This window comes from Marmota monax, unplaced genomic scaffold (assembly GCF_021218885.2).
Source record: "Marmota monax isolate L192 unplaced genomic scaffold, Marmota_monax_Labrador192_F-V1.1 WCK01_AAM20220418_F8-fsc00185, whole genome shotgun sequence".
NCBI classification, from domain to species: Eukaryota; Metazoa; Chordata; class Mammalia; order Rodentia; family Sciuridae; genus Marmota; species Marmota monax.
Window position 1 is genome coordinate 312,719 of NW_026693278.1, and position 26,752 is coordinate 339,470.

At 56.9% G+C, this 26,752-nt stretch overlaps 1 protein-coding gene across 1 annotated transcript; it reads left to right on the forward strand.

The window, feature by feature from the left end:
- The first annotated feature begins 9,303 nt into the window (after nucleotides 1-9,303).
- Nucleotides 9,304-18,258, forward strand: Lhx5 (LIM homeobox 5). Its single transcript, XM_046456551.1, has 5 exons — nucleotides 9,304-9,476; nucleotides 11,423-11,646; nucleotides 12,288-12,565; nucleotides 13,279-13,444; nucleotides 16,961-18,258. Exons 1-5 carry the CDS (start codon nucleotides 9,304-9,306, stop codon nucleotides 17,326-17,328), a joined length of 1,209 nt encoding a protein of 402 aa, XP_046312507.1. The 3' UTR covers nucleotides 17,329-18,258.
- The last annotated feature ends 8,494 nt before the right edge of the window (nucleotides 18,259-26,752 follow it).

Consider the following 26,752-nt stretch of genomic DNA (forward strand, 5'->3'; position numbering starts at 1 on the left):
AAAGAAAATATCTACAATATTCCGGTGGAGAACCAGCCAGTTGTATGCCACTGAATTAACGGGGAACCCTCTCCATATGTAATGGTGATGTCAACAGCTGGACTTGGCTGACACCTCTGCAGTGGGGAGGTTTGAAGGGTAGTGAGAAGATCAAATAAAGAGGAGGCCATGGGGCCTCAGGGCTCCCCAGGAGGCAGTGCATCTATGAAATGCCACTGGGAACAAACCTATGTGCACGAAATGGGTCTCTTTCCCAGGGAGAGAGTTTGTGATTGTTCCTCTCCCTAGCACACAAACTCCCCTAGATGGGTGCTACATGCAAATTTGAACAGAGGTGTGGACACTTGGTTGTGTCCATGCTTGGCACCTAGATAACATCTAGAATGTTTAGAAAATGAAGCACCAGATGATCCCTTTGTGTCCAAACTTTCCAAAGGCATCGTGCCCCTCTGAGTAATCCCAAAGGTCACTATCCCTGAAGCTCTCCTCTCTGCCTCAAAGGGTTAAGCCAACTTATGCCCCTTACTGGGACCCTCACAAAACGTCTTTCTTTCCTCCATTAGGCAGGTGCCTTTGTCTCCTCACCTTCCCGTGCAGCCACCAAGTCTTCCAGCTCCTAGATTTTTCTACCTGAGAAATTAAAGTGGCAGGGATCTGGTATTCCCCAAACCAAAATTTCAAATCTAAACTCCCCGCCTCCTCTTCACAATAAGTCAATGGGCAGATTCGTGGTATTCACGACAGTTTCGTTCTATTGTTTGCAACGTGAATTTTCATTTCTTGGGAGGGTTGGGAAGAGCTACTCGTGTCTTTTATGGAACATAGTTAAAATGAGCCTTTCTTACAGAATTTATCTAAGCAACAAGAAATCGTTTCTTAATCAATCGTTTCATCCTTTGAGATTGCATTCTATATTGGCCCGAGTATAGGACACGGTTCTAAGGAGAGGCAAAGGGAAAAGGGGTGAAATACATTCAAGGGGCGGCAGGAGTCACAAAGTGAAGACGCAAATCAAGGATCCCCGAGGAGCAGGCCAACTGCAGCAGCCCCTCGCCCCCAAGGCGGTGCGGAAGGTTCAGCACCGCGGACAGCTCCCGGCTCCGGCTCCTGTCTTTGTCTAGGTCCAAACTCCCGGCGCCGGTGCAGACCCTGCAGCCGCCGCAGGCGCGCCCCTGCCTCGTGCGACAAACCTGCTTGGGAGAGAAAGAGACAGAGAGCAGAGCAGGGCGGTAGAAGCCTTTTTCTATCCTCTTCCCGCCTCCTCCGAACTTGGCCCTGACCCCATCCCGCTGCATCAGAGGGATCGATGTTAACTTGGGTTCACCGGGAACCTCGCTTCTGTCTACCTGGTATTGGGGTGAGTGTTGGGGGCAGGGGCTCTCCATGGCGAGGGCAGATTTGGTTTGGAATTCGTTTCAGTGTTACTGCCCCAGGCTCCAGCTGCATCCCTAGACAACACCTCGCCTTGGATTAAAACAAAAATACAAACATAAAACACACACACACACACACACACACACACACACACACACACGGCGATGTCCAGCGCTTCTCGGGTGCGTCTCCCGGCACCGCACAAATGCCCGGTCCAGCTGAGCTTTTCACCCCAAGACCCGCAACCTCAAATCCAGGGGAGGGAAACCAAAACTACGAGAAGCCAGAAAGGATGACACCGCGCGTCTTCCAACGCAGCCACGTCCCCCTAGAGAGGGGCGATGCATGGGACAAGCCTGTGCATCTCCCGTGCACCAACGCCACAGCGCTGCTTCTCCTTTCGCCCGCAAAAGCGTCTGGCTCCGAGTTCAACACGCCACCGAGGCTGCTCAAAATATTTGTTTTTTATGGGTCATTTCGTAGGATCCAGGATAAGAAGGGATTTCTTCCCATGTTCTGCTCAGCCAGAATCCTCGCCTCCCCCAGGATGTGGAAAACGCGAGCTCGTGAAGCTCGCTCTCCAAATCCCACACCCACCTGCGTAAACACACACACACACACACACACACACACACACACGCTCTCTAGCCCGGGGTCAATGAAGTTCTGCGCCTCCGCCGAGCTTGGAGAAGTAGGCGGCCACGCTCCCATTCCATTCTCCGGAAACCGTTCCCCCAGTGGAGCCCCCCGGGCAGGGGCAGAAGGGCAAAGTAACTTTAAGAACGAACCGCCGGCACGGGGGTCTGCAATGCGTTAGTAGGAAAGAAAGGATTCTTTGCAGACCCCCTGAAGCTTGGGGCCCGCGTTTCGGCATCGCTGGGCGCAAGGAGACCTCAGCCACCAACCAACCAGCCCTGAGATCCCCCAATCGCGGTGAATTCATTTGTACTCGCCTCCAAGATAAGGCACCTCACCCCCCCCACACACACACACACACACCCCTCCCAAAATCCCTGATTTTTTTTTTCTTCTAAACAGCACTCTGCCCTCCCCGCCCTCCTCCCCAAGAAACCTGCGGGGGAGAAAGGCCACCGCGCCGGCTGAGCAGCTCGGAGGAGTTTCCGAGAACGCCCCGTCCCTGCTGCGGTCCCTGCGGAGCAGAAGGGCGCACAGCGGGGTAAACATACTCGCCTTGGGAGGAAAGAGCTGGGGTCGCCTTCCCTGGTCCCCTCCCCCCTCCCTGGATCCGCCGCGGTGGGCGCCTGGGGGGGTGGCCGCGCCCCCCGCACACACACCAGCCCGCTGTGGCGCGCAGGGTTCAGCCCGGCTGCTGTGTAAACCGCCGCTTTCCGATGCAGATTTCCCTTTTAACACCTTCTAAACAAAGGCTAATGAGGCCACTGCATTACTCTATCAACACACAATCATTAGCAACCGAGAAATACACACACGCATACACACGGGCGCGCGCGCACGCACACACACACACACACACACACACAGCGCGGGCTGCCAAAGTCGGGCGAATTCTAAAGGAACCCATATTAGGCTAACAAAAAGGAGGTAGGATATGGAGGGGCGGGGAGAGGGAGTAGGAGAGAATGGAGGGGGGAGGGGAAGGGAGAGAGGGAGAGAGAGAAAGAGAGATGTGCTATCAAAACAGAAAAATATAATAAAGGCTAAGAGAACAGAGGAGAAGCAAGACGCAGACTAGCTAGTTGCAGAAAGAATGATGAGAAAGTCCAGGGACCCTTGTATCTGAGATGAGGAGAATGGAGTGGAACTGTGGGCATCTTCTTACCAATAGCTCCCAAGGCCTGGTGGATGGCCTCCATCTCAGGTACACTCAGCAGGGCCAGGAGGCCTGGTCACAGCCTCCTCCAGCCTCAGATGCAGAAGGACTGGGCCACTCCAGGCCCAAGCCCTAGACAAGGATGAGGAGAATCTCAGCCATGGTCAGGGCTCACCCAGGGCTAGAGCGGTGCTGCTGGCCGCCTGGAATCTACTTCACCAAACAGGGTAGCCAGGGCCGCTCTGGGACATGTGTGGGACTTTCCCTCTCTGAATAAAACACCAGACTTTCCCTCACAAGTGGAGGGACTGGACTGCACCTTTCCTTTGATGTCAACAAGATCCCCCTTTTGTCCTCAGGGGTCTATCCAGACTGCACCTTCCCAGAAACTGGAGCAGGAGTTTGGCCCTGGGGATGAGCGCCCAGGAGTGAATGCAGCCTGCTTGTGCTGGTCCAGCAGCCTGAGTGGTGGAACTGCTTGGGGGTACCTCCGGGTCGGGCAGGGGCTTGCAGGAAGGAAAAGGACCTCAGTCCCTGCCCTGGGTGGTTGGGATCTCAGATCCCAACAAGCTATTCAGTTCAAAGCTGAATTCAGGCTCAGACACGGCCTCCTCACCTGCTCCAACTTGGAGATGTGGAGCCTGGAGAAGGCTCAGACCCCAAAAAGCTGACCCAGTGGGTATTGTCCCACCCCTCACCCTCTGGCCCAGCAGTCCTCTTTAAAGTTCAAGTTCTGGACTGGGCTTGAGTTCAGACTAGGAACGCCCCTTCCTGGAGCTGGAGTGAAAGTCTTGGGGAAGGAGTGAACTTGTAGAAGGGTCCCCGGCAGCTCTCCCAAGGAAAGAGGGAAGAAGGAGGGAAGAAGTGGAGAGAAGAGGAAGGGAGGGGGAGGGATTCCCTGCCTTTTTTGATTAAATGTCCCAGGTTGGGCCTGCCCAGTTAACGAGACCGTTAATTAAGCAGTGCACAATTCAACTGTCGTGAAGGCCCTGCGCCCTGCAGAGAGGTTCTGGAAATCAAGCCGTCCACGGTGGTGCGCGAGTCCAGGGTTCCACGCAGGCGGGCACCCGCTTCCATCTGGAGACCCGAACCCTCACCCACTCCGCTCTTGCCATCCCTTCAGCGTCCCTGCGCAGACACCTAGACCTGAACCCACGCCCTGACCCATACATCACAGCCCTTGGCCGTGCGCCCCGGTCCGCTTGGGTGCACAGGATCTCAGAGTCCTCCGGCAAAACCCAACTCCCGAGGACAGAGTTGAGGACCCAGTCTGCCGCCTCCGCTCGCCGGATCCCGCCAGAGCGCTAAACCAGCCACCAGCGGCTCGGGCCTGCAGGCGGCGGGCGCAGGCTCCACGCCCACTCCTACTCCGGGGCAGATTCCCGCCGCCGGCGGGCCGTGCGCTGCGGCGCGGCGGGACGCTGAGTGTGTGTGCGCGGCGCGGCCTATATTTACACCCCAAACAAAATAATTACACTTTTGTCGGAGGGAGAAAGCCAGTGATTAGGCGCGGGCTCTTTGCGGCAAAACAGTTTCTCAGTGGTACACCAGTATAATTTTTCACGGCTGGCTGAAATCAAAGAGGGGAGGTAATGAATCCGGCGAGCAATTTAAATTTACAATTTGTAACGCCGCCGCCGCCTCGCAGACCCGGCCGAGAGCGCAGCTCCCAGGCGCTCGCTGCGTTTGTTTAATGTTAAACCGCGCCGGCTCTTGGGGTGGGGGGAGTTCGTGTGAGAGTTGGGGGTGGGGAGGCGGTAACGATCGAAGTCGCGAGAGGACCCGCTGCTTCGCCTGAGATACCGAGGGGAGAAGGGAGCGAGGGGCGCGCCCCCTAGATCCCCCCCAGCCACCGCGGCCCCCGGCGCGCGCGATCTTCAAAAAAAGCAGGCCACTCGCGGCTATTCAAAGGGAGGGAGTGCCCTTAAGAGGGACCAGGAGAACCACTAGCCGCCGGTGAAGCCCTGGTCCCCTTTTCTGCAGAATCCCCCAGGCCGGCGACTCCCCGATCAGGAGTACAAGGCCTGCAACTGAAATGTCCTCCCCTTCCACCTGCGGAAAAGGCGGCTGGGAACGGCCGGAGGAACTCTCCTTCCGGCCACTGCCCCGTGTCCCTGGCTGGAGGAGTCCAGGAAGGTACCCGATGCCCCACCTCAGCTGCCTTAAAACTCTCACTTGGGGCGGGTGTGCAGCCTTCTCGCCCGTAATTAATTACCGAACTCAAGGGGGAATATGCAAACCGCAGATTACTAACTCTACAGGGCTTAAGTGATTGGAAACAGATTATTATCTTGTTTGTCTTTTGTCTGTTTTACTTATCCCGCCGCCGTCTGTCGAGTTGTAATGTTGATACTCTTTACTCTAGGAGGAAGATTTTTATATAGTAAATTCCATCAACATCTTGTATAAGTGACATTGCGTCTCCATGCATTACCCTGTTAAGACACAAGCGGTTTATTAGTTACATATAGGAGGGGATTTCACTGCCTGGTCGCCATCTGTTAACGCTGCTGGGGCAGGATAATGCCTCTAATCGTTGGTCTGCCGTGGTTTGGGGATGCTGTGGACCAGGGAAGGTGATGGACTGGTGAAAGCAACACAGGCTTCCAGGCAGCAGGGGCATGGAGGGCGGGCAGAGCCGTTCCTGGAACTGAAGTTGGGCTGTGTGGAGGGCCAGCCCCTAGAGGTGGGCAGTGCTGCGACCTGAGCAGATTCTGCTCTAAGAGCTGAAAGATCAGACCAGGGCTTCTGGAAATAGAACCCTCTTCTGCAACCAGGGATTCAGCACAGGGTGACCCACCCCTATCCAGGCTCAGGGAGACCGGGGGCAGCTGCTGCTATCTGCTAGCTGTCCCTATCTTGCGACCTACCTGGCCTGCCATTGCGCAGTGGCTAAGGCCTGGCTGTGCATTGGAGAAGAGGGAGAGAGGACTTGTCAGAAAGAGTCAGAAAGAGCTACGGGGCGCAGGCTGAGAGTGGACCCAGCGGGGCTGGGGAGGCACACCGATCTGGGTCCTTGAATTTTTTGTGAGGTCTCCATGGAGTGTGAACTCGGGTGCCTAGTCTGGAGCAGAAGGGGCTCCCGGGTAGAGAATGTGATCACCGTAGAGGGTATGAGTGGGGGTGTGAGACTTCTCCCCACACCCCCAAATCTGTACGGGGTGCACAATGAGAAAAGTCACTCGCAGCATTATCCAGATGCTGGACTCAGAAAGCAACCCCGGCAGAGAGGAGCTGAGGGAGACAAAAAGAGAAGGAGAAAATAGAGGGAAAGGGGAGGGAGAAACCGGCAAGGGAGACAGAACAGGCGCCGGGTCTGAGAGCGAGCCAGAGCCTGGAACAGAGAGGTGAGCGCTGGAGCCTCGCTCGCTCGGTGAGACAAAGACGGAGAAGGCAGCAGGCGGCAGCCGCACTTCCCAGGAGCTGGGGCCTCTCCCGTCTTCTCTGGGTTCTTTTTTTTTTTTTTTTTTTCCATCTATGCCCTGCCAGAGCTCAAGGACCATTCATGCCCCAGGCGGGCAGAGCCAGGTGCTACCAGAAACTGCAGTTTCCTTTGAGGCTCTCAGAGCCTCTCTCAGCTGGGCCTAGGAGGCCAAGTGAGAGCAACTCTTCCTGAGCCAGAAGCCTCACTACTGTTCTATGTGCCTGTCCCCAGCCAGACAGAGGGTCAGGGGACAGTACTGGCAAGCAGAAGCAGCCCATTTGGACTCCTCTTCCAGAGGCCCAGCTGGTGGGTCAAGGACTCACCAGAGACCAGCACCCAAGGATTCTCTGTCACCAGTGAGACCTTCTCCTCTAGAGACCGTGGGGGGACAACGCTTGACCTGACTAGGAACTAGGGAGAGAGTAAGCATCTTTGTGCTCCAACACAAAAATCTCACTCCTCCCAATCCCTGAAAGGTAAACACTACTAGGAGCACACACAAATACAAACACCCTCCCCGACCTAGAGGAGTCACATAAACAAAAATTTGCTGTCTGAACACACAGGCAGGCACTTGCAGTGACGGCACCCAGATCTACAAAATTCTGCACTCCAAATGCCCAAGCCAGACCTCAGTCATACACAGGGAGGGTCTCAAACCTGCAGAGTCTCATCTACACACACACACACACACACACACACACACACACATTTTTTAGAGTTTACTTTCACATCAGTGTTAACACGCACACATAGAAATAATCTTCCACAAACACACTGACATATACAAACATCCTCACATTCGTGCTGCCTCACGTAAGCACACACACACAAACACCAAAACGCACACACTCACACACAAATATTAGGAGGACCATACGCAGTTATAAACATGCATTTTTGCACACACACAGAAAAACACATACCAAAATGCACTCCCAAAATGAACAGACTATAAACAGATGAAAATATTGCAATCTCCAAACAGCAAATATACACTAACAAGCTCAGGGAGTCCACCCAAACAAACATTCGATGCCAAGTCTTGGCACAACAGTCTTCTGGGCCCAAGCCCTACCCATCAGCCCTCTTGTGAACACGGCCCTCCCACCAACCCACTCTGAGCAGCCCAGGAGCAGAACAAATATCTGAGAGACACAGTCCCATCCTCCCCAGCTTGGAGGCTCCTGAGGGTGGCCAGGATGGCCTTCAAGAGGGGGGAAAAAAAAGCCCTGGTCTCTTCTCATCCCTCTCAAGCCCACACACTCCCCCCTCCAAGACCTGCGGGGACACATATACGCACACAAACAAACATATTGCCCACAAACTCAGAGTCCTGTGGAGCTAGGAAAGCCTGGGACTGCTCCTCCCGGGCCCTGTGAAGGGCCCAACTTCACACACAGCCGCCGGCTGGTGGGATGAGTGAGAACAGTGCCCAAGTAATCCCCAGCCTCTCTGCTGCCGTGGGGCCACCCACTCACCTTGGCGCCTGGACCTACTGATCTGGAATCTGGAAGGTGTGGCCGGGAAAGGAGATATGTGGTGAGGGTCACCTCTGAGTCTCTGAGTCGCCTGAGTGGAGACCCATCCAGGGTGGACCTCACCGCCCCCCTCTACAACTCTCTGAGCTGAGTGGCCGCTGCGCTCAGGCCTGAAACTCTGGCGTAGGGGATCAGGCGACACACACACCCATACACCGCCCCAACCTGGGTCTGGGCAGAGGCCTGGGCCCTGTGGCCAGGCTGGGAAAGCTACCCAAGCCGCGTGGCCTCCACTCTTTCCATGAGAAAGGCCCGGCTGGGCCCCAGCTTAGTGTATGACAAAAGAATCTAGAGTCCAGAGAACCGCGTTGTCGCAGCTCCAGGGCTCAGACCCCGGGGGCACCGGAGTGCAGAAGTCCAATGGGGGTGGGGCTGGGCAGGGGAAGGGGAGGCGGACTAGAGCGCGCTCCCGGCCTCGGGCAACTTCTGCAAGTTCCAGGGATGGCAAAACGGGAAGGGAGGCCCCTCCCTGACTAGGCCTTGAAACCCCGGCCCCCAAATATTGGCGAGGAGAGAGGAAGAAAAAGTCCGTGTTGGTGTCGCGCGCCCCGCACCCCTCCCCCAGCCCCAAACTGGAAGGTAAATACTTACTTAGCCTCCGAACCAGGTAGAAGCTAATACTCAACAATACGGATGCCTTGTTTTTTTTGCTCTGTCCGGACCGCAACGCAGTAGCCAATTTAGATATGCTATAAATTTAAGAGGTTGCCATGGCCACGGCGCGCCCATTGGCCGCTGGGCCCCCTACGTGCCGCGCCACGTCACCAAATCTGAATAAGGATGCGCGAATTAGGCGGCGGCCAGACAAAGATGAGGATCGGGACCGCTTGAAAGTGGGGGAAAGTGCCGGCGCCTTCGCCACCGGGGAAAGCCGCCCGGCAGTGCCGAGGCTAGCAGCCACCGGAGACACCTGGGGGAGCCCGGAACAGGCGCCGGGGCGCGCGCAACTGGGACATGAGGTTGTGAACGCCGCCCCCCACCAACCCACTCTGGGCAGCCCAGAGCCAGGCCAGAGATCGTCCAAGGACTTGACTGGCTGAGTCTAGGTCCGGACCGGACTCGCCGGGCGGCGGCGGCGACAAGAGGCGGAGAACAGCCGCGGGGCCCGGAGGCCCAAGGGCCAGCGGCCCCTAGGGACGGCGAGGCGGCCGGAGCCGCCAGGGCGCGGGGCTATGATGGTGCACTGTGCCGGTTGCGAGCGGCCCATCCTCGACCGCTTTCTGCTGAACGTGCTGGACCGCGCGTGGCACATCAAATGTGTTCAGTGCTGCGAGTGCAAAACCAACCTCTCGGAGAAGTGCTTCTCGCGCGAGGGCAAGCTCTACTGCAAAAATGACTTCTTCAGGTAAGAGCCCGCCATGCCCGCGCTCCACCAGGGCGCAGGGGAAGGGGGACCAGGTTGCCCATCCCCGCCTCCCGGGCTCACGAGCGTAGCGAGGAGCAAAGGCCCTCTGCTCACTGTCCTCGGTCCCGGAAAGGGCCGAGCCCAGGCGGAGGAAGAAGGACGCGGCCAGCTGCCCGGCCTGCCCTGCCCCTCCAGGGGGTCGGTGCAGAGGGCAGGGGAGGAAGCCCCTGAGAAACTTGCTCTCCATCCGTCCCTTCCCCTGCCCAACGCTGCAAGCCCAGGACACACGCGTCAAGCCCCATTCGAGGGAGAACGGTTCTCCCCAGAGTTAGGGGCCTCTGGAGGCTTCTCCCTTCAGCAGAATGCACAAGACAGGGTGCCCTCCTGTACACAGAGAAACTTCCCGGCTCCACGGGAAGGTCGGGAAGGTCGGCCCTGGCTACCGGCAGAAGGAATTTGCCCTTCCATTCCCCCAACCCCTTAAACATTGCCTCCCATGTTGAACAGCACCAACGAAATGGAGGATGGGAGCCGGGATCTTGGAAGTCTAACCGGGGCTGTGGCACCTACCTCCCGATCTGTTTGGGGCCCACAGACCAGGACAGCTCACTTCTCTGGGCCTCAGTTTCCCCAGCTGGGAAAGCTGAGGGGCAGCCTAGAATCCTGCAGGGCTGGGTTTTGGGCAGCTTAGCCTGCCTGCTTCTACTGGGCACCAGAGCCAGCTTTGTGAGTGCAAATTCCAGGCGCTGAGGGAAGGGGGGGGGGTGATTAGCACCACAGAGAAAGGCAGCCTGCCGGCCCCAGCACCCGGCACCAGGGAATTTGAATAGGAGAAAATGTCAGCCGCGCCTTTACACGTGTAAACTCCCCGGCCCCGAGGCCCGCGCTGCTAATGTGGCGGTGCTTGCAAAGCGCCTAATGATTTTTGATAAGGTGCATATGGCCAATTACGCTGCCGGATAAGGCCAAAAGTGACTTATGGCTTCTAATGCCCTCACTACATCAATGTCACCCAAATTCACCCTGTTTAGAGACATGGGTGTGAGTGGATGTGGGGTCCCCAGAGTCCTGAGCCCTCCCCCCACACACACACCCTGCACCTCACCCCTCCCATTGAGAGCTTACACTACCTGTCCTGCGGGAGGCCTCTTTCTCCCGGAGTGCAAAGCCAGGGAGAAAAGGAATTAGCTCTGGAAGTAGGGAAAGAGGGAATCCAGGTCCTGGCCTGCAGCATTCTGCATGGCTTTCTGGTCACATTCTCCTGCTCCCTGCCAGGGCCAGAGGTGGGGGTGGGGCTGAAACTCAGTCCCTACCCCGCTTGGGCCCTGCTGTCCACAGCTCCCAGCTAGATCCGGCTGATTCCATGGTTCAAAAAGGAAAGGCTCCCAGTTTGTGCTGGGAATTAGCAGAAGGTTCCCTCCTTCTTGCTCAAGTCCAGCCAGCCCTGGAAAGGGGCTCCCCACCCCCACTGCTAGGGCCAGCTGGCCAGGCAGATTGGCCCTACCTGGGCCTCAGAAGACTAGAAAGGATCCAGGAGGCAAAGCAAAGATGTGATCTCAACCCAGCCTGCCGGGCTTTGAACCCCGCCAGACCTCGAGAGCATGGACTCCCGGGGCAACCCAAACAGATCCGGCTGGGATGTGGGGGACAAGAAGGCATCTTGGGATGCTCTGAGCTGTGACTTGGTTTCAGGCTGCACCCACTGCTCCCTGCTTCACAGCCCAGTAGAGTCTGAATCAACCCCCTAGAGACAGGACAGTCCCCATCCCCAAAACAGCCCAGGCCATTTGTCCCACTTCTCCTGCTCTAGACAGGGAGGACGGAATTAGGGTTCTGTTGCACAGATGTGGAAATAGAGGCCTTTGGAAAGCCGTGGCAATGGGAAGGAATCAGGGGGACTGGACACTAGGCCCACCTGAATGTGACGGACACCTTGTGTCCCACAGGCGTTTCGGCACAAAGTGTGCAGGATGCGCACAGGGCATCTCCCCCAGCGACCTGGTGCGCAAAGCCCGGAGCAAAGTCTTCCACCTCAACTGCTTCACCTGCATGGTGTGCAACAAGCAGCTGTCCACGGGTGAAGAGCTCTACGTCATCGACGAGAACAAGTTTGTGTGCAAAGATGACTACCTGAGCTCCTCCAGCCTCAAGGAGGGCAGCCTCAACTCGGGTATGGAGGCCTCTGCCTTTCCCTGGCCGGTGGCCCTAGCACACTCCTGGGTCTGGCGCACTCTGCCTCCCCCGGTTCCCGGGTCTGTACTGGGCTCAGAGCTCATCATCCTAACTCACCCGCTGAGCCGTTCTAGGGTCGGGAGAGGGTTATTAAAGACGGGGGAAGACAGGACATTCGGAGCCTGTCCTGCAGGGAAGCTGGGTGCACCCTCCTCCAATTCAGGAGGCTTTTCCAAGTTCTCCTCCCTCAAATTTGAAACTGCACAATTCACTCTCAGTCATTTGGGATCCTGGCAATTTCTAGATGCATTGGGAGGACATTCTCTGGGATTTGGAGGAAGGGCGGAAAGAAAAGGAGGTGGAAGGGGGGCTGCACACTGCTCTGTCCCCTCTCCAAGAAGGTGGGTTTTCTAGAGAGCGTGCCCTCTGTACCCGGACCCCAGCTGAGATGGGCTGAGATTGAGAAGGGCGGTTTCAAAGGCCCAGCCCCGCCTGGAGAGAGTGGGCGGGCGCCGGGTCCCGGGGGGAGGGGCTGTCGCAGGTTCGGGAGGGAACCCCGGGCCGGCCGGCGGTAGCCTGGTCCGGATGGAACCGGCCGCTGACCACCGCTGTCCCCCTTCCCAATCCGTCCGCCCGCAGTGTCATCCTGTACGGACCGCAGTTTGTCCCCGGACCTCCAGGACCCCCTGCAGGACGACCCCAAGGAGACGGACAACTCGACCTCGTCTGACAAAGAGACGGCCAACAACGAGAACGAGGAGCAGAACTCGGGCACCAAGCGGCGCGGCCCGCGCACCACCATCAAAGCCAAACAGCTGGAGACGCTCAAGGCCGCCTTCGCCGCCACGCCCAAGCCCACACGCCACATCCGCGAGCAGCTGGCTCAGGAGACTGGCCTCAACATGCGTGTCATCCAGGTGCGGCCGGGGTCGGGTCACTCCTCTCCATCGGTACTGGGGCGCGGGGCCGGGAGTCTCTTCGAAAGAAGCCTCCACCCAGCCTCCTCGTCTAAGAAACGTGCAGGGTTCTGATCTAGGGACAGACAGTGCACCCGAGGTCGGGGACAGCTGGGCACCGCCCGAGGTGGGGAACTTGGAGCCAAAAGAGTCAGTCCCGCCCCGCTGTCCTCCTGAAGATGTCACAGTGGACCTGGCCACTTTGCCTCTCTGAATTCCGCTCCCCACCCTGTTCAGCTTAGGTTTTAAGCCTCTTTGGGGTCCAGGACCCCCCTCCTTCCCTCCCACCCTCCTATCTTCCCAGCGAAGAAAAGCTATGCCCGGCCCCAACCGATGCGCTGGCAGACAGACAAACGGCCAGAGCCCGGCTGGCTCCGGAGCCGAGGCGAGAGCTTGCCGGGCGGGAGGCCTTTATAAAGCCGTCAGGCCGCGGGCGAGCGGAGGACCGGGAAGCCCAAGTCTTTATGAGTCGCCCCACGGGTCCGCGAAATCCTTCACCCTTGGCTGGTTCGCCGAGGCCCTTCTCCACCCCTACCGGCCTAATCCGACCGGGCCCCCGCCTCAAGGGAGTCGTGGCGCGCAAAAGGCGCTGGGCTCCAGCAGGGGCAGCCCGGGCAGGGGGAGGAGCGAGGGCACCCCTGACCCCGAGCTCACAGCCCCAAATTCCTTCCTAGGTGTGGTTTCAGAACCGACGGTCCAAAGAACGCCGGATGAAACAGCTGAGCGCGCTGGGCGCCCGGAGACACGCCTTCTTCCGGAGTCCACGGCGCATGCGTCCGCTGGGGGGCCGCTTGGACGAGTCCGAGATGTTGGGGTCCACCCCGTACACCTACTATGGAGGTAAGGGGCGCGCGGGGAAGTACGGCTCCACCCCCAGCCGCACTGTTGGGCACCTGGGTACACCCCTGGCTCCCTCTCATTGACACACGATCAAGGACACCCCTGGACAGACAGACAGCAACTCGGGCACCCTTATCCACAGATACCTCCTGGACAAAAGCAGGCACAGTGATATACAGATAACCACACGGGAGAGCATGACACTTGTCCTCACCTACCACCCCAGGACACGTGGGCCCGCGCGCTTGCTTTCATTCAGAGACTGCCGGGATGTGGTAGTAGAGGGAGGGTTACACAGAACCCCGCACAACAGGTACACTCAACTCCCCACACACTGTCACCGAGACACACCCAGAAAGAGACCCAGAGACCCCCGCCCTCCCTGGGCCTCAGTATAGTGCGGTCAGTGGCAAATCCACAAGAACCTGCGCCCCGGGAACATACAGCCCTCCGGCTGCCCTTGCCCAGGTGCCTGGTGTACTTGGCAGAAGCTGGAACCCTGCTTGAGATAGTGCTCAGAGTCCCTCCGGCCTCCTCCTCCCTGGGCCGCGTCCTCCCGGCTTGCAGTGCAGTAGTTCCTGTTTTGCTGGGGGAGGGGCCCTGTTAGCCCACAAGCCAGCAGTTGCTCTGGGCCCTCGTTCCAGTCCCAGACAGGCAGGGATTCATCTGGATTGGGGGCCGCTTGATGTCCACTTTCCCATCTTTAGGTCTGGAGAGATTGAGACCCCAATTGCCGAGGGAAAATTCCAAAATTCAGCATTACCAGTCTCAGCCTGGGGTGGGCGCCCCACTTGGTCTCGCCCTTTCTTCTCCTCCCCTCCTCCTCTCCCCCACCTCCTTCCCCTCACAAGGGCTTGCTGACCCATCCCAACTGCCCACTCCCACCTCATCTCCCGCACATTGAGTCCTTTGCTCAGGGGACTAGCAGCGCTGTTGGGGGGTGGGGGGTAGAGAAAACTCCTTCTTCTCCTTACTCATGAGCCTCAGCTCCCGGAGCTAGGGGAGCGCCTAATCTGAGAGCCTGCACACCTCTGCAGGACTCCGCTGCGGGCCTGCTCTGGGATAGTAACCCAGTTTGAGAAAGGCAACTGCCCTTTAAAAACTAGATCCAGGGACAAAGCAGGGAAGGGAGGGAAGGCAGGAGCCAGGCCTCCAGGAGGGAGGTAAGAGAACCCAGAGACCGGCCTCCGGGGCGCGTATTAGGGAGCCCCCTCTGCCCAGCCCTGGACAGTCCAGATTGTGGGTGTGTTCTCCGGGGTCTCCACTCACCCACTCGTTGCACCTGCACAAAACCTCGGGCGGGAGCGGGGAGGTGCGGGAGGCGGTACTGACCCGGAATTTTTCCCCGCCTGAGTAATTAACCAAAGTTTACCGGAGAACCGGGGCGCCCCGCACCAATCCCGCCGCCTCCTCTCCCTGCGCGCCTGCTGGGGGTGGGGGGCAGGACACCGGGGCCCCTCTTATCCCGGAATGAAGCGGGGGACCGGACTCCCCAGCCCCCAGCGAGGCAGCCCCGCCTAATCCGCGCTGGGAGATCCCGGCGGTGGCGGCCGGCAGCGGGCGAGAAAGGGGCCGGGCGGCGGGGCCGGCGGCTCCCCGTGGGAGCGCGGACAAAGCCCCAGCTGCGGCTTTTGTGCCCTTTTCAGACGGCGTTTGTTCCAATTACCTCCGGCCCGGCCGCCATATGGGCGGAGGCGGCGCGCACCGCGCGGGGGCCGCGGCCTTCGCTGGTTTGCCGGCTCGCTGCGGGCCGCGGTCGTCCCCATCTCCGTCCGTTTAGGACCCAAATTCGCTTTTCTGAACCTTTTCCTTCACTTTCCGGGGAGAATGGAATTTGTAGTTAAAAAAAAAAAAAAAAAAAAGTAACCGGCGAGGGTTTTAGCCATAGCCTAAGCTGTCTCCAGGGCGCGCCTCCAGACACCACCCCCCATTTTGGACAGATTTCAGGGTTTGGAGAAGAAAGGGGGCGGAGGGCGGTGGTGAGGGGGGAGGGCGTCTGAAACTTGGCCTGTGACCGAGACTCCAGGACTGAGTAGGAGGAGTGGGTTTGCAGAAGAGACCCTGGCTTATGGAGGAGCTGGTTTTCCCACCGTACAAAGCGGGTTGTTGACACTAGAGCAGGCTACAAAGTGCTCCTTTCAAAAGGGTGCCATACCCTAATACTTGAGGGGCCCAAATGGGGAGGGAAGCATGCTGTCCCCAAAGACCTGGAGGAGAGGCTGTGGAAGGAGGCCTAAGGGTTGATGCAGAAACAATTTTTTGTTGGAGGATGACCTGTGGCCTGGAGTCCTGGAACCCCTGGATGTGTCATACGCATCTGTCAGTTTTTTTCTTGCGAGAGAGCAGGTAGATCTCATTAGCTTCTGCAAAGGATTAAACCTTCACCAATGATTCAGAACCTGGTGCCCTGGCCTGTGCACCCAGAATGAAACTGGAGAACCAAGCCACCACCCCAGGTGCCTTCCAATGTTCTCCTTATTTGCCGAGTGGCCAGGGCTCAGTTTCTCTGTTCCAGGCTAGCAGAGCGGTTCAAACAGAGCCTGCATTCTCCCGCCTCCACCAGGAGGGTTGCAGGGGCTGTGGTTGGCAGGGCAAAAGACCCGACCAGGTCGGTGGGGCTCAGGGGCGGAAGAGAAGGGGCTCGGGTGGCCTGCCCACTCTGCGTCCAGGTTAGCTCTGGGAGCTCAACTGGACAGCCCCTCTGTGGTCCCGCTGCCCGAGTTTCGCTCATTTATTACCACCCGGCTCCTTCCCCTGCCTCGGCGTCTCCAGCGGTTTCTTGGGCTCATCTCGCTGGCCCACTGTCTCACGGTCTCTGGACGCATCTGCCTCTTCATCTTGCGTCTTGCTCCTAAGCCTTTCGCCGGCCACCCTCGGTTTTCTGGTCTATCTCTAGCCAGGACTCTTACTCGACCTCTGATCCCTATCCGGCCCTTGCTTCTGTGTCCCGATCCTCGGCATCTCTGGGTCTCCAAGTCTGGTGACTCCCCGCTGCTGTGCCTCTTGCGCTTTCCACTAGCCTCGGCCTTCCCCCGATGCCTCTGCCCGTGCCCCTCCCCGACTCTAAGACTCTGGAGTCCTTCGCTGTCTCTGCGTCTCTGACCACTGCTGTCCCCCTCCGCCTCTGGGACTTGAAGATTTGCCTCATTCCGGGTCTGTCTCCTGGGTCGCTGCGCCTCTCTTGCCGCTGTCCCTCGAAATCTCGAGTATTTCTCATTATCTTTCTCCCCAGCCTTACCCGAGGGTCTGCTGCGTCCTCCCCAATCTCCAGGGGCCCGAACCTCATTCTCCCTCAGTCTCTGCAGACCGCCTTGGGTCTCTGACCTCGAGTTATTGTCGCGCTGTCCCCCACTAACGCCCCCTCTCGCGTCTGTAAGGTCTTTTGCGCCGGTGACCACGTCGATGCGTCCCAGGCAGGCTTTGGTCTCAGGGGGCCTCGTCCCGGGATCCCGCGGGCCCCTCCGGGACGTGGCGGTGTCTCATTGCTGCCTCTCCCCTCCCGCTTCCCTCCCGCAGACTACCAAGGCGACTACTACGCGCCGGGAAGCAACTACGACTTCTTCGCGCACGGCCCGCCGTCGCAGGCGCAGTCCCCGGCCGACTCGAGCTTCCTGGCTGCCTCGGGGCCCGGATCGACGCCGCTGGGCGCGCTGGAGCCGCCGCTCGCCGGCCCGCACGCCGCGGACAACCCCAGGTTCACCGACATGATCTCGCACCCGGACACGCCGAGCCCCGAGCCGGGGCTGCCGGGCGCGCTGCACCCCATGCCCGGCGAGGTGTTCAGCGGCGGGCCCAGCCCGCCCTTCCCCATGAGCGGCACCAGCGGCTACAGCGGACCCCTGTCGCACCCCAACCCCGAGCTCAACGAGGCCGCCGTGTGGTAAGGCCGCAGCCGGGCCGCCCCTGCGCACCGCCCCCAGGGGCGCAGCCCGGACGCAGCCTCCGAAACCAAAACGCCCGACGCGGACGCGGCCCGGATCTCCCTCAGGAGTTCTCTCTCGGGTCCGCACCCAACTGGAAGCTGCTCCTCGGCTGGGCGCCGAGGGGGGCCGACCCCCATCTGCACCCCGGGGGCTCTCCAGCTTCAGCCAGCCGCCCGCCAGCGCTCTCCGGGCAGCCGTGAGCAATTTCTTGGGACCAAAGTCAATATTCCGGAGGGTCAAGAGATTCCAAGCACGCTCTGGATCGCGGCCCCCACCCTCCCACCAGCTCTTTGGACGGAGAGGGGGTGAGGCCAGGGGCGGAGACGGTGGGTTTTTTTCCCCCTCCCTCTCTCTCTGCAATCCGAGTGGCATTTTGTAATCTCATTTCTCGCTCGGCTTTCTCCATCTTTAAATTTTTTTTTGATAAGAAAAAGGAGAGATTGAAAGGGAGAGAGAGAGAGATGAGGAAAGCGTCAGGCAGAGAGAGAAGATGGAGAGGGTGAGCGAGAGAGGCACACACTCCATCAGGGGGACCCGGGGAGACAGAGCCACCTGCAGGCTGGCGCCCCCTGGTGGCCAATACGAAGGCTCAAGGTCAGCTCTTCCAGGATGTGGGGCTGTCGGGTTGTGGCCAGAGGGGCCAGCTCCCTGCCCTTCCTTCCTTTGACATTAATTTTGAGCCTGGGGGTCCAGGTTGGACTCGAACACCGCCCACTTCTGCCCCTGAGCGAGGCACCAAGTTGCTGGGCTCTGGCCCGCAGACCACCCTCCCTGCCCCAGGGCCTGGAGTTGGGCCGTCAGGATGTACAATATTATACTTTTTTGGAAGTCGAACGCTTCTAGTTTCCTTATTTTGTATAAAGAAGAAACAAATAAAGTATGTTTTTGTGTTTACTGTTTATTTATTGTACTCTAGTTATCTGGGGGCTGGACATTTTTATATTTTTAAGAGGGAGGGTGGGCAGAGTGGGGAGGGGAGGCAGAAAGAGGTTTACCTAAAAAAACAAAAAAACAAAAACAAAAAAAAATCAACGTTTTTTAAGAAATATTAATAAAAAAAAATTCTTTTTTCCCTCCGCGCTGTGTGGCTTTCTTTTGTCTCTGATTTCTCCTTCCTTTGGTTGTGCTTACCTTGACAGAGTGAATGAGACCATTGTTCTCACCTGCCTGGAACAGATTCAGTGGGTACAAAGGCCTCTCCTCATCAAAGGGGCAGTTGTGGGGTGCCCACTGGGTTGGTGAAAGTGGTGGCCAGTTTTTGGTGGTTGCTACAGCCAGGCCAGGTCTCCCCATCTTGAAGTAAGGCCCAGCGTGACCACAAGCCGACTCAAGCACAGAGTGGGCCTGTGTGTGCATCAGCAGAAGACCTGATGTGTGAATGCGTGTGTGATGGGTGTTTTTCCGACACGTGAAAAGGACTCTAGCTTCACTCCTGTGCATGTTCCCTTACTTTGGCCAAAAACAAAACAAAACAGAAAGATGGAGGAGGAAAGAAAAGGGAGCCGGCCCCAGGAGCCCGCGCTTTATCTGCAAGGCTGCGTTAGTACCCAAGGGCCCCGTGGGGAACAGTGCTGGAGCGCTCCCCAGTCCTGGGTACATTTTATGTCCTTGGGGAAAGCAGGGCAGAAAGAGGGCTGTGGGAGATTTAGGGGGCCCGAGGCCACTACCCCCAGACAAGCCCCTCCAACCCTCTTTGCTCACTTTCCTGACTTGCGAAAGTGGGGTTTGGAGGGACAGCTGCTTACACCCCCTTTCCACTCAGGCACTAGAGGGTTAGGAAAATAGGTGAACTAGATAAAAATAGGTGCCTAGCGTCCCTCGTCACCCTCACTTGGGGTGCTGCTTGCTCACTGCGGAAATTGTTGAAATTTCAGACGCACAAAAAGAAGAAAATGGCGTCGTCCAGCGTGTGGAGCCCTGTGGTCCTGGGGTGGGTGCGTTTCCTCCCTGGCTTTTTAATTTTTTTCCCCCTCATTTTGAAACTAGAAATGGTGCCCATGGGCTGGGGATGTGGCTCAAGCGGTAGCGCGCTCGCCTGGCATGCGTGAGGCCTGGGTTCGATCCTCAGCACCACATACAAACAAAGATGTTGTGTCCGCCGAGAACTAAAAATAAATAAATTTAAAAAAAAAAAAAAAAAGAAATGGTGCCCTGAGGGCGCCCTGGGGTCACTTGCTCTGGCTCATCCAGCAACATCTTCCAGGTTCATGAACTGATCATAATCAGAGTTATATCATCCCCTGTGATTGCTTAAAATCCCTTGAATGGGTGAGCTGCGTGTGCGTGTGTGTTGTGTGTGTGCACGCGCGTGTGCGTGTGTGTTTAGATAATTCTGTAGTGGAGACGTTTGGGTTAGCTTCCGGTGCCCACCACTTCCTCCCTGTTGGAATGAGTACTGCGGTGGCTGGCTGTTTGGACTTGTATCAGGGAAGGTATTATTTGTCCCATCAGGATGCTCGAAGAGGTCAAGGGACTTGCCCACGGTCACACAGCTGGGGAGTGACAGAGCAGAGATTCAATCCCAGCACTGGGGTGGGCTTCTCTTCCTCGGCGGTGCCCCAGGGAAATGGACTCTAGAGGCCAGAGGAAAATTTGCAAGGTGGACCCCGTCCCTGCTGGGTTCCTGGTGACTCCTGCGCACGTGTGGATTTTGCAGAGGGGCTGTCACCAGAGACAGGGAAAGCTGGGAAAAAGAGGACCTGCCCCCACCCCTGCTCCTCCAGGAACAGGCTGTGACAGAGTGACAGAGGCAGGGAAGGGGGGAGGGAGGGGGAGGGGGAGGAAGATGGAGGAGGGCTAGGCAGAGAGGGGGAGAGGGAGAGGGAGGGAGGGAGGATGCCTGCTCCAGGAGGAACACCCCTCAGGGGTGCCACCGCTACTGCCCAGGCCCCACGGTGTCCTGTCACCCAACCACCTGCCTGAAGGAGATACCTGTGCCCAGAGGCGTCAGCGAGCTCATCAATGTGGCAGCAGACTCCGCTACCCCCTTCAGGTGCCCACACACACACACACACACACACCAGAGACACGTGCGGGCATGCACAAGCTCATGCGCCCATGCAAACATGTGTGTACAATAGAAACCACCTGCAGACGGCATTACCGGGCACATGGACACCCCCCGCACCAAGCCTCTGCATATGCAGACACACGTGGATACAGGCAGGTGTGTGGCAGGCACCCACAGTGACATATGTGTGCTCAGAACAGTGTGTGAACACACACCTGCCGGCCTGTATACACGTGTGCACACCCCTCCCCCACAACCCCCATGGACACAAAAACCCCACGCCCCCATCCCTACCCAGGTGGGCCCACGTCACACAGCACATTCCTGCCGTTCAGGTGCCTGTGACTTCAGTGTGGGAGGAAGAACCAGGCCTGGTTGAATCAGGAGATCCCTAGATAACCTGGGGGTCCCCATCAAGGTCTCTGGGGAGGGCTCCAGAATCCAGATTCAGCACCCACCGCCGTCTTCTTAGTATGACGGGAGGGGGTGTTTGATAAAATGGCATATACGCCAAGGCCCACCCCACCGAGGCGGCTTTGCCTAGATGGAGCTTCCCCCGACCAGCCCTACAGGATTCTGCTTGCCTGGACCCCTTGACGAGAGTCCCCCTTAAACCTCATGACCCTCTTCTGAATGAGTGTTGTTATCCCCACTTCACAGAAGAAGAGCCTGAGGTCCAAGGGGTAAAGTGAGCTGTGGATGGGGCCGGACCGGGTTTTGAATCAAGGCTTTTCTGCTTTGAGAATCTGTGCTGCCCCTGGGTGCGGGACAGAGCCCTGCACAGATGTCTAATGACACAAACCCGCGGATGGGAAGATGGCTGGGAGAGTGAGTGAATGAATGAGCGAATGAGGGAAGGCGGTGACCAGGGAGGGGGGTCTTCTAGAGAGGACCTGGCCAATGCTGGTTCTTCCTCTAGCACCTCCACTGGGTTTGTTAAAAAGCCCCCTCCACGTTTGAACAGCAGCTGGCTCGAAGGGCAAAGGGCGTAGGCAGATTGCCAAGGTCAGAGACCCGAGGACCTGGCCTCTCCAGGCTGCCCTTGTTCTCCCCCTGCCCCGATGTCCTTGTCCCTCTCCTTCTCTATTAATGTATCCGTTCATCTTCTATCTCCCCATCGCCTGGATCTATTATCATTTAAAAATAAAAGGCTTCCAAGAAGGTGGGGAAAAAAACCACTGTAAGGTGTGGAGGTGGGACGTCCCCCCAGCTCTGGAAAAAGGGGCTGTCACCTGTCCCCACCACCCCTAATTCAGGCCAACCCAGTTCAACCCCACCTCTCCCAACCCCCTCACTGCCGTCCCTGTCCCTCTTCTGCTGCCCCCAAATAAATGCCCCTCGGAGCACGAGGGCCGGCCCCCCGTGCTCAGGACTAATATTTAAAATGCAGAATGGCTGCGGAGGGCCCTGCTCCCAAGTCCTGTAGTGCAGTAAAAAGATATAAACAGAATAAATTACCTCTCCCGCTCAGATCCCGAGAATGCCCATCTCCTGACTGGAATTTTAAGTCCTGCCTCCCTAGTCGCGCGGCACGCGGCTGATTTATGGAAACCCCAGCGCTTCTCTGCATATTTCTCTGTTCAGCCGAGTGACCAAGTTTACCCTTCCTCTGCCATTAGCGTTATTAACACCTGGGCAACCGATCATTGCAAATGCGCCATTTCGATGATGAACAGAGACCTCTCCAGCCGCTCCTCCAGGGCCACGCCACCCCTGGGCCCTGCCTGCTGGTTTCGATGCCAGGGCTCAGGACCATCCCCACCTGCCCGCAACCACCTCCCGTCACCTGCTGATGGGTTCCCCGGGGACTCTAGGAGGACACCCCTCACCCTAGCAGGTGGCGTGGCTTTCTGGCAAATTACAGAAGCCACGACACAGCCCCTGTATGTGGTTTCTAACTCTTCAGAGAATGTTCTAGAAGGGGACAATCAGTGTCCCCTCCTCATTAATCAAAGAAAGAAGCAGAGGCTCAGAGAGGGCAAGAGAGCCGCCTAAAGCCCCACAGAGAGTTCACAGTGGACGTGGGAGCAGAATTCAAATCTGCTAGCCCCTTGCAACCCAAAGTTCCATCTCAGGAACGCCAACAGCAGCAGCAGCACCTGGAAGTGGTGGCCCCCAGGTATCAGTGGACACATTGATTTCCTGAAGCATCGGCTTAGACATCACCTCCAGACCCTCAATGGTCCATTTTCACTGGGGCCGAATCTGAGGGTAAAAATTCTCTTTGCTTAGAAAGAACTGAGGGAGACCCTAATGCTGGTCAAACTGACCAAGTGAAGATGAAGTAGCTGGGCCTCCTGGACACCTCTGTCCATGTGTCCTCATCTCAACCCACACTGTACCTGTGACACGTTATCAGGCTGCTCACAGCCTGAGCCCAGGGGCTGTGTGACCTGAGGTTGGTACTCAACCTCTCTGAGCCTCTGCTTTGCCACCTATAAAAAGGATATAACAATATCTAACCTCAAGCCTCATGGTTAGGAGGAAAGACGGCCACATATATCAAAATCCCAACAGTCCCTGGTATGAGGAAAGTCACTGAGTTAATAACATGAATGAAAAAATAATAACATAGTTACACTAATTTCCATGGATTGATGCTGCCGTTCTTCTTGGCAATTCTATTTTCGTCTTTGAAGAAGTGCTTGGAGCTTTTTTTTAAAAAAACAAAGAATAACGTCACAGATTCCACAGACAAAAAAACTACCATCTTCCAGAACCTTCTTCAAGAGTCTCTCTGCTGTCTGGTGGGAAACGGGGGGTAGCACAGCGAGGGTCAAGATCTGGGGGGGGGACTATTTTAATAATCTGTTTGAAAAGGAATGTGCCATTAACAGACGACCAGAGGAACAGGATGTGGCACATAGGACGGCATGGAGGGACCCCCAAGTTGTGCTAAGTGGCAGAAGCCAGTCACCAGGAAGCCACACACGGGAGGATTCTGTTCATAGGGAATGTCCAGGACTGTGGAGTCCCAGGCGCAGAGAGCTGACCAGCGGTTGCCAGGGGCGGGGGACCGGGTGGCAGTTCAGTAGGTGCCGGTGTCCTTGTGCAGAACCGAGAATGTTCTAGAACTGGAAGAGGAAGAAGTGGCTGCACAGAACTCTGAACGTGCTGAATGTTCCTGACTTGTGGTGAGGTTTGTGACCATTCAAAACACCAGGGAGGGCGGGATGCCCTGATATTATCTCCAGGGACCTGAAGACCCCCCCTCCTCACGGTGGGGACCACCTTCCAGGCTGGCAAGGTCGTCAGGCTACAGCGGGCAGCAGCAGGTCCAGCTGGAGCAGGTGTGGGCCTCCCACGCGGTTTGGGGTCCTTGACATCAGAACGGGTGTCCTCGGTGCAGGGCAGGCAACCCTGGGGCCGGGAGTTGCAGAGACGCCAGGTGCACCCTCCCCAGAGCCCATCTGGGTGTTAGGCAGCCGCACCTGTTTCCCAGCCACTGTGGAGCTGGAGACAATGTAGCGATGTTGTCCCCTTATCCTCGGGTGTCTCCACTGTTGCCTGGTTCTAGGAGGTGACCCTGTTTGTCCATTTACACTGCTAATGAGGTCTTCTTTCCAACAGCCTTGGAGGCTTCTAGAAAACTATGAACCAGAGAATGAGAGTGAAGGTGACCCATCCATATGGCAAAACCCAGGATGGCGGATGGGTTAGGGGAGGATGTTTCAGGAACGTCTACTCAGAAAGAACTGTCCCCTAACTGGCCCATTCCAGGTGACCAGAGACCTCTCCGTGGTAACCACACAGCCTCATGGGTTTTCAGTTTGAGACTGGCTTTGCCATGGTATTACTGTGTGACCGCGACTGGGTCCCTCACCCTCTCTGGGCCACAGACTTCTCATGTGGAAAATGGGGGGTGGGAGGGGGGGTGGACTGGAAACCCTGGAGCCCTCTACCTGGCTTCCTGAACCTTCTGTTCATTTGATTGTTCATTCAGCTCTTCAGCAAATATTTGTGGAAGGTCTCCCATGAACTGGCTGCTCCTCTGGGTTCAGTCACAGATGTGAACAGATCTGGTCCTGGTTCTCCCAGGGCTGAGATTCTGCTCAGAGAGACGACAGTCACCAAGGGAGAAAATCAACAAAAACTGCAAATAGAGATAGGAGGAGAGGGGGTGGGGTGGAGAGTAACCGGGAGCCGGGAGGGGTGCTCCGCCCGGCCAGCCTACAGGAAAGCAAGTGGGTAATGGCCCTGGGTGCAGAACTGAAGCGAGCACACCCCAAACTCAGAAATCCAGATAAATAGCATTTAAAACTAATACCTCAAGGCATCAAAATGAATGTAAAATAACCCACTGCAAACAAAAGGGCCACCTTTTTAAGTTATTTATTTTTAATTGATACATAATAGTTGTGTCTATTCATGGGAACTGATGTGATGGTTTATATCTATATTGCAAACAAGATTACATCAAACTAATTTTTCTTTTCTTTGCACTGGGGATTAAACCTGGGGGTACTTTACCCCTGAGCCACATCCCCAGCCCTTTTTATTTTTCATTTCGAGACAGGGGTCTCTCTAAGTTGCTGAGGCTGGCCTCCAATGCCATCCTCCTGCCTCAGCCTCCCAAGTTACTAGGATTACAAGTGTGCCCCCATCTTACTAGACTCTAAAAGCCACGTTTTAGATACACAGGCTCTGACAGACCTGGGATAGGGGTGAGGGGACAGGTTAGCCATGCAAGTGCCTGGTGAGCTCCTGTCTTTACCTAGAGTTTCCTATTTCATTCATCATGAATCATTTACATCCATTTTAGTTTTTAAAGCATTTCCTTTTTATAGCGGAGGTTTGGGGCACCCCTTCCATTCTGCTCCAGGACAGGGGTTGCTCTCGCCTCATCCTAGACCCTGCCTTGCCCTGAGCAGCAGGCTGCAGGAGAAGGGTCCTGCCTAGGAGGTGACCTGGGGGTCCAGGGTTGAGGGAGGTGCCACAGACTCTGCTGAGATCTAGGGAAGGAGCAGGCGGGACCCAGGGTGCAGCCCAGACCCCGGCTCAGGGGAATGAACAGACTCGGTGGGCTTTAGGAAGAGAACAGGGCTGGCACGGCTGGGCGTCTGGAAGGAGAGAGGGAGACGGAGACCTCCAAGGTCAGCAAGGGCAGGATGAAGGTCAGGGGAAGCTCTTTATCCTCCGTTTAAGTGGGGGAAGAGGTCCGTGGATCTGCCTCTTACTGGTTGTCTGGCCGCTGGGTGGCAAACAGACGGGGCTGCATCAAGACACAATGGCCTCCTGTCATCCAGGAAAGAGACGTGCCTGGCTGGTGTCCTTTGTCCCAAGGAGGATGCTTTTATTCCTCATTTTGCAGAAGAAGAAACTAAGGTTCAGAGAGGTTAATTCACTTACCCAGGGTTCTATCCAGTAAGGAGAGGTAGGACTTGAACCTGGGTCTTTCAACACCCAGCCAAGCCCATCTTCTGCCCACCGCACCATCTCAGAAGAAGGGGCCAACATGTCATCTCGAGAGAGCCTCAGTTTCCCCATCTGTAACATGGGAAAGGGCCGAAGAGGCCAAGAAATGCACCAGGCGCAGGCTCAGCACCCGACCACTTCAACCTCCAAGGAAGAGAAAAGGACCCTGCCCAGCGGCCTCCCTCCCTGCCGGGTCCCCTCTGAAAGGAGAAACTTTGGTATTTGTTCTTGAAACATTTATTTTATTCTTCAGATCTTTTTGGTAGGGGAAGGATTGGGGAAGGTAATCAGTTTTCGGACTTAAGATAAAAAATCGCAGGAAAGGGTCGACTTGACTCTTGATAATTAATGGGGCGGCTTGTAATAGGATTCTCCTGCCTGTGGCGCTCCCAGGAAACACCTTTTTACATAAGATATTGCCCACGCCGGAGTGGCAGCGGGGTGATTTATGGGGTTTCTTGCTCCAGAAAACCTCTCCTGGGGTTGCCCTGCTGGTGGAATTTATCAGGGAGTTTGGAAGCGGAGCAAGAAACCTGCCCGTGACATTTTTGGTGGAGTTTAAAAAGCACAAACACTGGAACAGGGAGAGGCCGATGGGACACAGGGTGGGGAGAGGGTCCACCTAGACCCTCAGAGTCTAGATGGGAATTCCCAGCGTGATTTACAAAGGCGGGTGAGAGGAGGGGCCTGGAGACGGAGGGCACAGGACAAGATGCCAATGCAGGCACAGCCAGCACCCTCGGCAGCTGGGGATTCTCTGCACCCTCCTGGTGAGGGGGCTATGATTCAGAGAAGGGACACCAAGCATGTCCACTGCAGAGGTCAGGCTTGCACGGGACAGGAGATAGAGACCAAGGCTGGGGACAGGACCCAGGGAGGCAGCCACAATGGGGCCACATATGAGACTCTCCCTCATGCCCAGAGGAAAAAACAAAGTTTTCTTTCTGTCTACCCCCCACC